The following is a 13,640-nucleotide window of genomic DNA, read 5'->3' as shown; positions in this document are numbered from 1 at the left end:
TATTATATACGAAAGTATATAGAAAGGAATTTTCATGAAAAATTATAGTAACAGCTTTTTGAGGTTGGTTTTTCTTTTTTCATTTTAACCAAAACTATATAAAATTAATAGGAAACTCATTTTCACCGGATACAGATATGAATTTCACATAATATATCGATATGCAATTATATATATATATATATATATATATATATATATATATATATATATATATATATATATATATATATATATATATATATATAATATATATTACATATTATATATATATATTACATGTATTACATGTAGTAAGGAAGAACCTACATTATTACAAATACATACTCGTAAATATACGTATTTGGTACGAAAGTAGTATAGCCTATTTAATACGTGTATGTTTGTTTTGAAAATGACATAACAATCAAGTATATACAGTAAGTACATATATCGGTAAATGCTTAAAGCAAATATAAATTTGGTAAAGAACTCCATTTAAATGTACACTTTATAACTCTTATCAACTATGAATTTGTGTAATATGAGAATTTATTAAAGCAAGTACGTTATTACAATGAATTTTTAAAATTGAAAAATAAAGAATGCAATTCAATTTTTTTTTCTCAAATTTTAAATTCACACAATTAACCTCTTCTCTACTCTAAAAAAAAGTATAATTTTTGACAAGTTTTATAAGAATTCCAAGACCCTTCAGGGTCTCTATAATAATTTCAAATTTTCGTTTAGAATTTTTAAAATAAGTTGTAAATCGAAATTTTTTCGTTCATATAATTTATTGATAGGAAAATTCTTTTTTATAAATAATATTTTTAAAAAAACAAATTGAAATTTAAGAAAAACCATTAATAAATTTGCTTCCTTTCGAAACATTTTTTACGTAATTTATTTAACACATTTTCATATCATTTAATTTTATCCGTTTTTGAAGGAAGTTTTAATTTATAGATACACATAAATATTCATTATACAGGGTGATTTAGTAATCAGTATTAGGACATCAAAAATGAGTAAAATTTTTAGTCAGAACTAGATGTCAAATCTCAACATTTTCCGAAATTCATTAATTTTGAAGAATTTTCACGAAATTTCTACTCGGCCAATTTTTTTTCGTCATAACTTTCCATACGAAAAAGATAGAAGCTTTAAATAAAAGTGTAAGGTCTGAAAGCATTACTTTTTTTTATTTTTAATGGTGTGTACTTTCGGAATACCAAGCATTCGAATTTTGGTAAAAATTTGATGTTTTATTTTTCTCCGACCTGATAATTTCATACGAAATTTTTTGAATTTTTAAATGTTTTTTACTTTGAGTCACTCTGTATATAGATAAACAATTTTTCGAAACACATGTTCAATGTTCGAAGTGTGAATATATTTATACACATTAGGTATACATAATGCAATATACTATATTAGACATATACTTGATGAACATTATATTCAACCTGTACTTATCCTATACAAATCGAATCTAAAAAACTTTTATACCATGCACTTCATTTATAATTTTGATTTGTTTTAATTTTTTTTATATACTTAGGTCCATATTATACTCTTTACCCATATTTACCATAACTTTTATTACATTTATAACAGAATCGAAAAAAAAGTGCTCATTAAACTTACACTGTCCATGCGAGTGGCAAAATTTCGGGATTGATTATAATAATTTTGTTGAACCAGTCATTGGTTCTTTTCAAATTTTAATCATACTTTTTCTCTTAGAAGGCATGTTGAAAATATTTGAAGTCGGACCTAATAGGGATTAATAAATTGTTTAATATTTCTCGTCCTGACTTATTTTCCCTCAAAATAAACAAAACGGTATGCCACCCATCTATTAAAACACTCATTTATAAAAGCAGAAAATTAATTTAATTTTTAATTAACCTTTTTAGTTAGTATTTTAATTGATCTATTTTGTTTCAAGAGAAATGTGCTGCTTAACATGCTAATGGTTTGATTTGACTTTATTTTCCTTTGATGTTCTCCTCATATTTCAGGAATGACTCAAATATGTTCTTTATTAATATTATATACATATATAATATGTGCTTATATATAAAACAGATGAGAAATTTCTTAAAAACGGAAGTTTAAATAAAATTCACGCTATTAACTTTAAGTCTTTTTTCTTTGTCGTTGTTTTTTTCTTTTTGTTATGTATTTTCTTGTTTTTAAAAATGAAATGGTTTTGTATGTCATTATTTTCACCTTCCATGAATTCGGTTTTTATTTCCTATATACAAATATTCATATATAATATATTACACATACACACATATTTTCATATTATAATTTATATCTTTGTATTAAAGGTTAAGATGTTTTGTTGCCAAACTACTTACTTATATTAAAAAAAATTTTAAAAAAATTTACACGAATAAAATTTCGGATTAAGTTATTATTTTACAAATAACAGTATTTTCATGGCAACTTCATACATTATGTGTATATACAAGGTGAAAATATACATAATAGGCATGTATATAGATTTTTATAAAAGTTATTATTTAAAAGCGGTTAATTTAATGTTTCTATATAAATAGATAGTATAAAGCTCGTATGTATACATCGTATCGTGCGCTTAGATTAAAATCTAAAAGTAAAAGTTACATAATAGGTTTATGGTATATTTAAGTAGGTACGTCCTGCCTACCTCCACTTATATAGATTATTATTATAGTTTTTTTTTTTCTGTTTTTAATATACATTGTGTGCATTAATACAAATACAATTTGAGTTTATTATCCTTCTGTCAGCCATTAAAGTAATTTCCGTTCAATTTTAACAAAACATGAAAAGAAACCAAAAATGAGAATAAAAACAAAACCAAAAAAAAAAAGAGATATGAATTTAATCCTTTAGAGACATTCAAATAATTTATTATATAACTGTGGCGAGAGAGAATTTTTTGTGATCTTTTTTATTTTTTTCTTTATATTTTGCCTTTAATGGCAAACGATAGATTCAAGCAGATAATAATTTTTGTAAGCTTCTTTAGTTTTCCAATATCAGAATTTTGTATGTGTTTTTCTCTTTTTTTTTTGAAATTTTTGTTAGTTTGTTGAGGTTTCTCTTTGAGGTTAGAGTAAAATTTTTCTTTTCCTTTTTATTTCTTTTCCTTTCGAAAAATGTTTTGACATTCTAAGAAAATTTATGAGTATTTTTGAAGATGGTTGAAAACCAGTATAAATTATGATGATAAAAAAAAAGGAAAAACAAAATGAAGGCAAAGTATAACAAACCCCAACACTATAAAATAAAAAAAAAAAAATTATATAAGTACATTGTTCAAATATATTTTCTTTGAATTTATAACTTTAACTATAAAAATGTACTTTATTAAATGTATAACGGAATTCAAGTTTTCTATTTCGCACATTAAATTATTGTGTTCTCCCTCACTCTCTCTTGTATTATATCAAAAAAATATATACATATATATCCAATTACTTAGAATATGGTCCATTTAATTTTTGATTTTAATCCCAGTGTTTCCTCAGGAAATCTACTTTATTTTTACAATATTTTTGATATTTATTTTTTCTTATTTTATTTTCATTTTTAATGATGATCAAATTAAAAATATTGCTTTAAAAAAGATTTTGTCTGTGTATATACTTACAATTATTATGTGTACATACTGTATGTATATACAGTAATAATTGAATAATTTTAAAAAAAATTAGAATTTTTGAACTTGGAAGCATTTTTGATTCGTTGTATTTAGAATTGTGAAGTATGGTCAATATATTTTTGTAGGTTTTTCTATCCATTTCAAAAATATTTCTAAAGCATCAGAATTTTTATTGAATTAAATTAGGAATTGATTGGGGTCAAGAGATATAATTATATGGAATTAATGAATATTTTAGAAAAATGATACTCAGTAAATCAGATATTATTAAAATTTATATCTATACAAAATGTCCGAATGAAATTTTCTATTTTAAAAAATTTTACAACGATGGAATACAGTGTATGGAATACAATGCAAATGCTATTGCTAAATGATTTTTGAAAATAATTTTTATACCAGATTTAACAACTTCATTCCCTAATTTATCAACTTTGGGCAATATTAAAGCCTTAATTGAAATTTTTAATTAACATAAAACCTTAATTAAAACCTTAAGAAATATAGAACTGCCTCCGCTTTACATTCATTTTCACTTCGGATTTATTTATAACGATTATGAATAACAAAAAACCAAAGAAACTAATTACAAAATTTAAGTTTTATACTATAATAAAAAACGTATTTAAAGGTACATAAAAAATAATTATAGTGATAATGTTTAATATAAAAGGAAATTAAGGAAATTAATTTTACAAAATAATCTTCTATGTCGTTTTGCAAACATAAATTTTAAGATTTCTAAATTTTAAAATTTTGAATCTCTTGTGGATTTAATATCTGATGTTTTGATATTCCTTGCAAATTTTGAACTAACATAATACTGTAGTCGTTTAAAATAAAATGATTCTACAAATTGATTATTGTAATGACATTTAGATCCACTGAGACCGTGTAAATATTAGTTAAAATGTTTCAGAGGAATATGACAATTTGTTAAAATGTTTCATTGAAATTTAAATTAATACGTTCTCATCAATTCTGTTGAGTAAAATTTACATTATAAAATTTTCTATTAAATATGTGAAATATTGAAAAACAATACGGGTTTTGCATAATCCAAAAAATAAATATTAAAAATTAAATTAATTCATTTTTCTATTGTGCAATTATTTTATTATGAATTGTTTAGTATACCTTGGCATATTACCTTGGGTACTTTAATTTTAATTTCATATTTAAATTTTTATAGAAATATTTAAATATTTAATGACTACCAAAAAGAGAAATACAATTTTTGATTATTTAGTCTCACAATAGTTCCTTTAGAAAAGTATGATAAATAGAATTATTTGGGAATGTAGTCTTATATTATAATCGAAAAAATTAGTTGATTAGATCTATGAAAAAATTGACATGTGAAATTTTCATATTGTTTTTAATAGTGCCCCTAAATATATGCAAATTTTGAGATTAATATTTCTTTCAAAAACGACAAGGTATGTCTTCAAACCCTATTTAAATAACATTTTATATTATTTTACTAGTCTCAAGTTTATCTACTCTTTGCTTCTGTAATTCTCTTAAAAAATTTACTTTTAATATTTTTAATGTACACTATAAACTCGATTAAAATAAAAAATATTCACAACAGTTTTGCCTATATTCGTATTGATTTTAAATAACTTAAATAACAAAAAAAAAAGATAATAATGTTAAGTCGAAAGAAACCCTAAATAAAGAAGTTACAGATTCCTTTTTAATCTTTTATTGGCTATTCTTCTATATGCTAGATTGCTTTTCATCCTGTTATTATTATTTTTTTATTTATTTATTTTTGTTTTGCTTCTGTTTTCCTATATTTAAAAATGGTACTAAATGTAACTTTTGATTAAAAAAATAGAAATAAACTTCCTCTTAATGGTCAAAAAGGCAGGTACATGTAGTATTACAGATAATCCAATAGATATCCACCTTATAAATTCTGTTAGATGTTTTATTCTATTTTGTTTTTATCTTTTGTAATAAAAGGACAAGGGAGTACAATACAAATATCCGATCGTTTGTTATTTTATTATTGGAAAAAACATATTTATACAAACATATAAATTGGATATAAATTGAATCGACACATTGGCAGAATTTTTATGCTTGCTTTGCTTTTGCAATTTTAAAGACAAACAATAAGTTTTAAATAATGTGGGTTCTATTAAGTTTTATGTTGATTTTAAATATAATTTATATAAGAAAATAAAGTGTTGTTGTTGAAAAAATAACAATTTATTTGAAAATAGTAATGAAATTAGTTTCAAAATTTAGTTAGAATTAGAAAATTGTAAACTTGTTAATTTAATATAGAAAATTATATATAATTTTAGGGAAAATACTATTTAAATAAGAATAATTAATTTAAATAAGAATCTAATTTTTAGAATTTTTGAAATTTTTAATTTTTTAAACTTATCTTACAAGCAACCTTACCACTTTTTAAGACAAATTTTTATTGCACTGTGATTCCGAAAATATGAAGATAACGCTATTAAATCATAGTTTACCTTAAATTCTTCAACTCAAAGTCACCTTAAAGATTTTTTCAAAAAAAAAAAAAAACTTTGTGCGAGGCCCATTCTTTTTTTGGACCGGTTGAAAAGAGCAAATAAAATCTGTAGCAAATGTTCTGAAAGTCCCTATATCTTAAAAACTTTCGAGATTTGATATTTAGGCCTAAAAAAAAAATTTTTTTTAAGCCCTAAACGGTGATGTAAGTTAACGCGTTCAGTGTATAGAATTTGCTGTACCAGTACCTTGAAAAACAGTATTAGTACAGCTACATCAATCAAGGCAATTATTTTTCTAAACACTCGTTGACGTTGTTAATTATGATAAGTACCTCTGAACATAAACGTTTAAAATTATGCTAAGGATAAGTATAAAAATTATGGATTCAAAGCTGACAATAAAGTAGCTGAAAATATTATAAATAAAAATTTAGTAAAATCGTATTTAAACGTTTTCTGTGCACAACATTTTTATAAGGCAGTTAACATCGGTAGTACCCAAATTTAGAAGCACATAATTAACAAAAATTAACAATATTATTGTTAAAATAATAATATTATAATTATTATTACTAAATAATGGTTTGTTTCTTAGATGTAACACTTTATTATTACCTATTTAATATTTTTATTACCTATTTGAAACAACTCCATAATTCTAAAGAACACTCAAATAATTTATAACAATTTCCGAATATAAAAAAAGTTTTTGGAAAAACCTCAATAATCAATGTAATGTTGTGCCATAAAATGTGTGGACATAGAAGTTTTGCTCTTATTATTCATTTTACTTTGTTTTTTCAATGTATAATCGCAATAATTACATTTATTATAAAAATATCAAACCACATACCTAGTCAACTTCCAATGGTAGTCATTAAAGATTTTATTTATTTTTTTGTTTGTTTTATTTTTTGGAACTAAATCACATTTAATGTGTCCAGTTTCCAGTTGTTTAACGATGTTAAAACAAAAAAAAAAATTGAAAAAAAAAAAATAAAAACCATTTCATATTGAGTGTAATTTTTCATTTTCATTTCATCTCATAAAAAAGATAAAAGTACCAGGATAGAGGAAAAAGATGAAAAAAGTTTGATGATCTGACATAACTCACCCTATCTCTTTTACTTTTTTTGTTTTTGTTTTTCATTTTCATATTAATATTTTATCATTTTCTTCGTACACATTACGTATATATACGTATGAGTGTGTGTTATGTATACGAAACAGTATTATTGTAAATTGCTTAATAAATTGCAAAAAAAAATATCGTATATTCTGAGTGTGTAGACTTGTATGTAGACTTATGTATATAAAATGTATAAAAATTTGTTTGTACATATTTAATTTTTTTTTATCTTCTCTATATTTTGTTTTTTTTTTATATTTTAGATATAATCGAAGCCCATAAAGACCATAAATTGTGTTCTTTAACGGGCGTCGAAGGAGGACATTCATTGGGTGGCTCGTTAGCTGTTTTAAGAACATTATACGCTATCGGTGTACGATATATGACATTGACCTCAACATGTCATACACCATGGGCGGATTCAAGTTATGCTGATGCTCCAACATTTAATGTTAAACATGGAGGCTTAACATCATTCGGCAAGGTAAGTTTTTTTTTTTTGTAATTTTTTTTCTTTAACTTTTTGCCTCAATTTTTATTCTTATTGGTTAACATATTATGTAGTTTGTTTTTCCTATCTGTTTTCTTTTTTAAAGGTTTTGTATAACAGTTTATTTACATAAAATAAACTGTTACATTCATATATTATCAGGATACAATTGTGTCCTTTGTGTCCGGAATAGGATAAAAGTTGTTTTCTATCCAATTATTATTATTATTATTCTTGTTATTTTTTTTTTGTTTTCTATTATCTAGGTAGCTACCAAAATATTTTCATTGAGACTATAATTTACTATTTATATACGTATAATATGGTATATATAAAGTAATAAAGTATATTTGAACTTGAGAACATTTACGTGCACATTATGTAACGCACATAATTTTAAAGGTAGTTTTCAAGATGCTTGCTTGTTATTTCCTCCAGTTTTTATAGAGTATAAATTATTACAGGGTTGTACAAGAAAAATATAATAAATTTATGTTATATGAGAGTATATTAGAACAGGTAATAAAGTAAGAGGTGAAGATTTTGATAATATTAAAAAAAAACGGAATATCTAGGATGTCCTTGTTGTTTTTGTTTTTTAACTTTATTTTAATCAGATATAAATTTTACAATGTGATCGTATTGTTAAAATTACTTATCTCTATTTCACATAATATAACGTATAGAAATATGTGAAAATTTGATTTTGCATAAAGGAAAGGAAATAAAAATATAAAAATAAGGGAAGCAAAAAGGACATAATATAATGTATTAAGGGTTCAAAAGTTATTTATCGTTATTATCTCTTTTTATGGTTATGTAATGAACTTGATTTAAATAAAAATCTATATGGCTAACTTTGTGATATTTTTTTTATAGTGAAAAAGAAAATTTATTTTTTTTTGATTTTTAAATAAAGGTGCACAAAATATTGGTAGTATACAATTTATTAAATTGGTAATATATAAATATTTGATATATGGAAAATAAGGAAATGTTGAAAATTAGATGGATAAATTTTTTTTTTATGATTCCTCGACAAGATCATTATTAATACAATTGTACTTTTCAATATCGAACAATTGTACTTTTTGACAAATTGTCTTCAATATTAAATATTTGTTTTAAACTTGTTGTTATATAAGGATACAAAAAATTATAACTAAGAATGCATTGTTTCTTGCTTTAACATATCGCAATTCTTGCTGTATATTTTACATCTGTGTTTCCTATTGTAATAATACCTTGACAAAATCCTTTTCTCTTCAAAAATGTTACGTAATATATGAGATCAAGATATAGTCTATGTTATTCAAATTAAAATTTCAAGAAATGTTATTTATATGGAATCTAAAATGAAGATATGAATATGGAGTGTGCATCTATTCTATTTATTTCATTGACGTTTGCATGTTCGCAAAAAGATTTTATAGTCCACGTATAGATCATAATAATCATAATAATTGTTAAGATTAATTATAAATCTAAACGATCAGGAAATATCAATTTTATATTAATTTCATAAAAATAATTAATTGAATTAAAATTCAAATCTTCAAAAGTAAATTTATTCGAATAATCATATTTTTAATATTGAATGAAGCATTTTGATTCGAAAAATAACAATTCTGTTGCTATTTATAGTAAATTTTAACAGAATTTAATCAATGAATTACAACTTTTTTTCGTATCTGAAAAACAGAAATATTATTAAAAGAAAGTGACAGAATAAAGTTTCTTATAAATAAATAAAGAATGTTTTCTCGTCCTTTATCATCCTTAGGAAGGTTACAGTTTCGTACGTTATTGGGCTTTTAATTTGGTAAAGGAAATTTTTCTTACAAAATGTTTTTTTTTGAGAATTTTCTAACAAAATTATTATTCCTACTTTACTTTACTGAAATGTCACTCCAATGAGTTCTTTCAATGAAAAGTTTTAATCTTCAATCATTTTCGTATTAAAAACTCTATATACATAATATGTACTTGATTTACTTGTATTTGAATATTTAATATTTCATTAAGATACTTGAAATTTTAATTTTATTTCTACATTAATAATATTTATAGCTATATCATTCTGTAATACTATTTTACTAATATATATTCTCCACAATATAATATGTGATGTATAAGATGTAATGTATAAGACGTCGAAATTAAAAGCATATTTTACCCCAAAAAAAACAACAGCTAGATTTATATCTATATCTAATTCTAAATTATAATATTTTTGAAAAATTTAAAATGAATTTGATGAATTTCTAAATTAACTTTTCATATAGGACCTATATAATATACATAGTATGGAGATACTAAAAATGCTATTTGGGACAATTTTTCCCTGTTTTTCTTTTTATGATTTGAAATATAAATTATTTACAAATCAATTTTAAGAAAATTTTTATATACATATATGTGAATACAGTACATATCAGTTATACCGTACACTCAAGAGACCGAAAAAGATATACGTTCTGATCAATTTTCGGTATAGTCGGTATACAAATAAAAAATATTTATTATTTACTTTTCAACTTTTATTCTTGTTTTCAACTGTCTCCAATTCTAAATGTAAGAATATGAAATTTAAATCAATTATGACATTTATGGCTTCCGAAAAAGAAAATTTTCTTAAACAGGAAAAATTTTACGTTAAAAACCATTTAAACTGCATAAGTATATAAAAAATTAGATGTTGCTCAAGCAGATGAACTCGTTATAACTAATGTTATTTCCATATTAACAGAGGCGACGCTGACATAAAAACATTCGCTATAACCAGTTTCTCGTTAAAATCGATTTCCTTATAAGTAATTTTTGTCTATACATTTTATATATGAATCAAACTTTGTTATAGTTTTTGTGCGCTATAAACGACATTTCGTTATAACGGATTTTTACTGTATTTACATTTTATATTTGTATATTTATATATGTAAGTAGAATGTCCAAATTTCAAATTATGTGCCATGGTTCAATTTAAAATATAAATTATTTCTTTATTTTTTTTTTTCGTAATTTATCTGTAACCTTCTTTTTATGGCAATTTTTTTTTTTGTGAAAAGTATAGATCAAATGACTGAAATATATGAGAAAATTATACATAAACATAGTAATATGAAATGGTAAAAATTTGTATATGTATATATGATTATGCATTTACATTGTATATAAAAGAAATGTCTTTGTTATACAGCTATCAAAATATTTTCGCACTCAAAATAACAATAAACCAAAAAAACACAAAAAAAACGAAACAAGAAATGTGGAATATAAAAACAATAAAATAGAAAGTTTTTTTTTTTTTTTGGTATAAAAAGAAAATAAATCTTCAATAAGGAAAAACGGTTCATGTGACCGTAACTATTTTGTGACAGAAAATCTAAACTGAAAATTATTTATGAATTCTAAAATCTATTATAAATTATTTTTTGAAAAGGATGCAACTCTTTAATTTTTCGTTTATTTTTATTTTATTTTTGTCATTTTCGGGAAGAAATTGGAAAATTATCCTTATAACATTACAACCACATATACGTGTAATATGACATGGGGGAAAAATCTCGTTTTAAAAATTTATTTTATATTTTTATATGTGTACATTAATAAAACATTCAATTATACTCACATACGAAACATAGATATCCTTAATAATAATATTGATCCTTATTTCATACAACTTAAACGGGAGTATGTGCATATGCATATATATTATACGAATGATGTTCATATTTATATTGAAAATATCGGTTTGGTAAACCGCCCAATTTGCTAGTGAAAAACCATAAATTTATCTCTGTCTGTTATACTTTTCTGTTTTATTTTTAACGTTTTCTTTCAATTTTTTTTTGGTATTTTTGAGAGGAAAATATAATTTGAAATACGAAAATTTTTTTACCTAAAAAATTTTCTAAAATAAAACTTGTACGCTATACTGTTGTGGAGGATGACAATTTTAAGATTTTTGAGATTAAATTTTCAAATTTTTTTTTTTGGGTATTTTTTTTTCTCTAAACATATTATTGTTTTTAATAAGCGAGGGTAATAAATTTTAACGATATTTGAGTAAAAAGAAAAAAATTGTTTTAAAGAAACTATATTATGTGGAATGGTTAAAATGATTGCCATTTTATGACACCATTATATAGTTTATTATTATAAACGTGCACCAAACTGAACGTATTTAAAAATAGAACCTACGCATTTTATGAAATGGAAAATTTGAAAATCGAAATTAATGCTTATTGAGACCTAGTAAATATTAAAAAATAAATAAAAATCATCTCTGTATTGAACTTTAAAAATATCGTTTTATAAACCGGAAAAAATGCAAAGTCTTACGAAAAAATTCATGAAGATAACGAGAAAAAGAATAGCAAAAAACAAAATAAATGAAAAATATGTAGGACAAAACTTTTTCCCACATATCCTTGCATATATGTATGTATATATACAATCAATATAGGCATGACGTTAGAACATTTATAAAAGAGCACAAAATACGAAAAAAAAAGAACCTGCATAACGAAAATATGCAATTTTTATTCATTTTTATGTCTAGTCTTCCTTCAATATTTTTATTCCGCTTTTTGATTTTTATATGCATTTTCCGGTGGTGATTTATAGATTCTCTATAAAATTTTTTTTTTTCCTAATTTTATATGAAAACCTTTTCTTCCCTTACATTTTTATAAACTTTTGTAAATCTATATGTATTTCATTCGCATACAAAATACACATGTATTCTCACACAGTTGAAATCAATGCTTCTATATATTATATGAGAGCAATGACGTATTTTTGTATACTGAGCTATCGATATTGGAAAGAAAACAAAAGAGAAAAAAAAAAACTAGAAAAAACTTAGCGCATATGTTAACTATTTTATTTTCCCTTCATATATGCTATAAAGATAGAATTTTCTGGTAAATATAGATGAAAACTTTATCCTATATATGACTAAGGGAAAAAGATATTATTAAATCTCTGTATATATAATGCTAAGAATATGTTGTAAATTGTGTTATACAGTTGTTATATTTTGTTATACATTATTGCACCCTTGTGAATATCATGTAATCTTCAGTATAAGGTAAAAAATTATAATTGTAGAAATCATAATTTTAAATGTTCGCTCTATTTATAATTAGGTTTTAAAAGAAAGCTGGTTTTGAAAATCTATTACTATTTTGATTAACAAAGCGAAAATTGCTGTTATTTAAAAGATTTTTTGTATAAAATTAGTTTGATATTTTAAATTTAAATTTTAAGTTTAAGCATTGTTGCAAAAACATATTCTTTTTAATTCAATAACTTTATTAATATTTAAATATTATATTCAATTATCATTATTCATTAATTACACTTCACTTTTTGTTTAAAAATGGTTAAAAAAATCATAAAGCGGCTATAACGCAAAATGGTAAGTCTAAAATAAACAATAAATATTACCGTTATGCAGAAATATTGATTTAGAACAAGAATGTCGAATAACATTTATTTTGATTTGAATGGCTTTGAAGTTGTTATAAATATTTGTCAGACAGAATTTATACAATCCGATTTTCTTTAAACCTCTAGAAATACCTTTAGAAATCAAGCCCTAAAAAAATCAAAGAATCTATTCCCGAAAGTTTTAAAGCCAATTCCGGACCGATCTCTACAGCAGAACTAGCGGTATCAATTTGATACAACAAGAAATTTAATTTGAAAGATTTACGAAATTTAATATTTATATTGTTTTGAAGTTTTTAATCTAATCTATAAGAATGGAATGGCTCTTGGAAATGAAAATAAAAATATCTAATTTAATCTTAGGTTTAGCCAACAATAAGCTTTTCAAGTATTTCTTTAAATCATTTTATACAGGATAATTTA

At 23.0% G+C, this 13,640-nt stretch overlaps 1 protein-coding gene across 1 annotated transcript in view; it reads left to right on the top strand.

Annotated features, from left to right (window-relative positions):
- The window catches only part of LOC129615159 (sugar transporter SWEET1-like), a 322,754-nt gene that overhangs the window by 251,154 nt on the left and 57,960 nt on the right, over positions 1-13,640 (top strand). The window contains exon 11 of the mRNA XM_055530253.1: positions 7,534-7,754. Within this exon, the coding sequence (XP_055386228.1) occupies positions 7,534-7,754 (221 nt within the window). The remainder of the gene's footprint in view (positions 1-7,533; positions 7,755-13,640) is intronic.

This window comes from Condylostylus longicornis, unplaced genomic scaffold, assembly GCF_029603195.1.
Source record: "Condylostylus longicornis isolate FDR11 unplaced genomic scaffold, ASM2960319v2 ptg000135l, whole genome shotgun sequence".
Classification (NCBI taxonomy): domain Eukaryota; kingdom Metazoa; phylum Arthropoda; class Insecta; order Diptera; family Dolichopodidae; genus Condylostylus; species Condylostylus longicornis.
The sequence above is the reverse complement of the archived record's forward strand: the minus strand, read 5'-3'. Positions and strand labels throughout refer to the sequence as shown.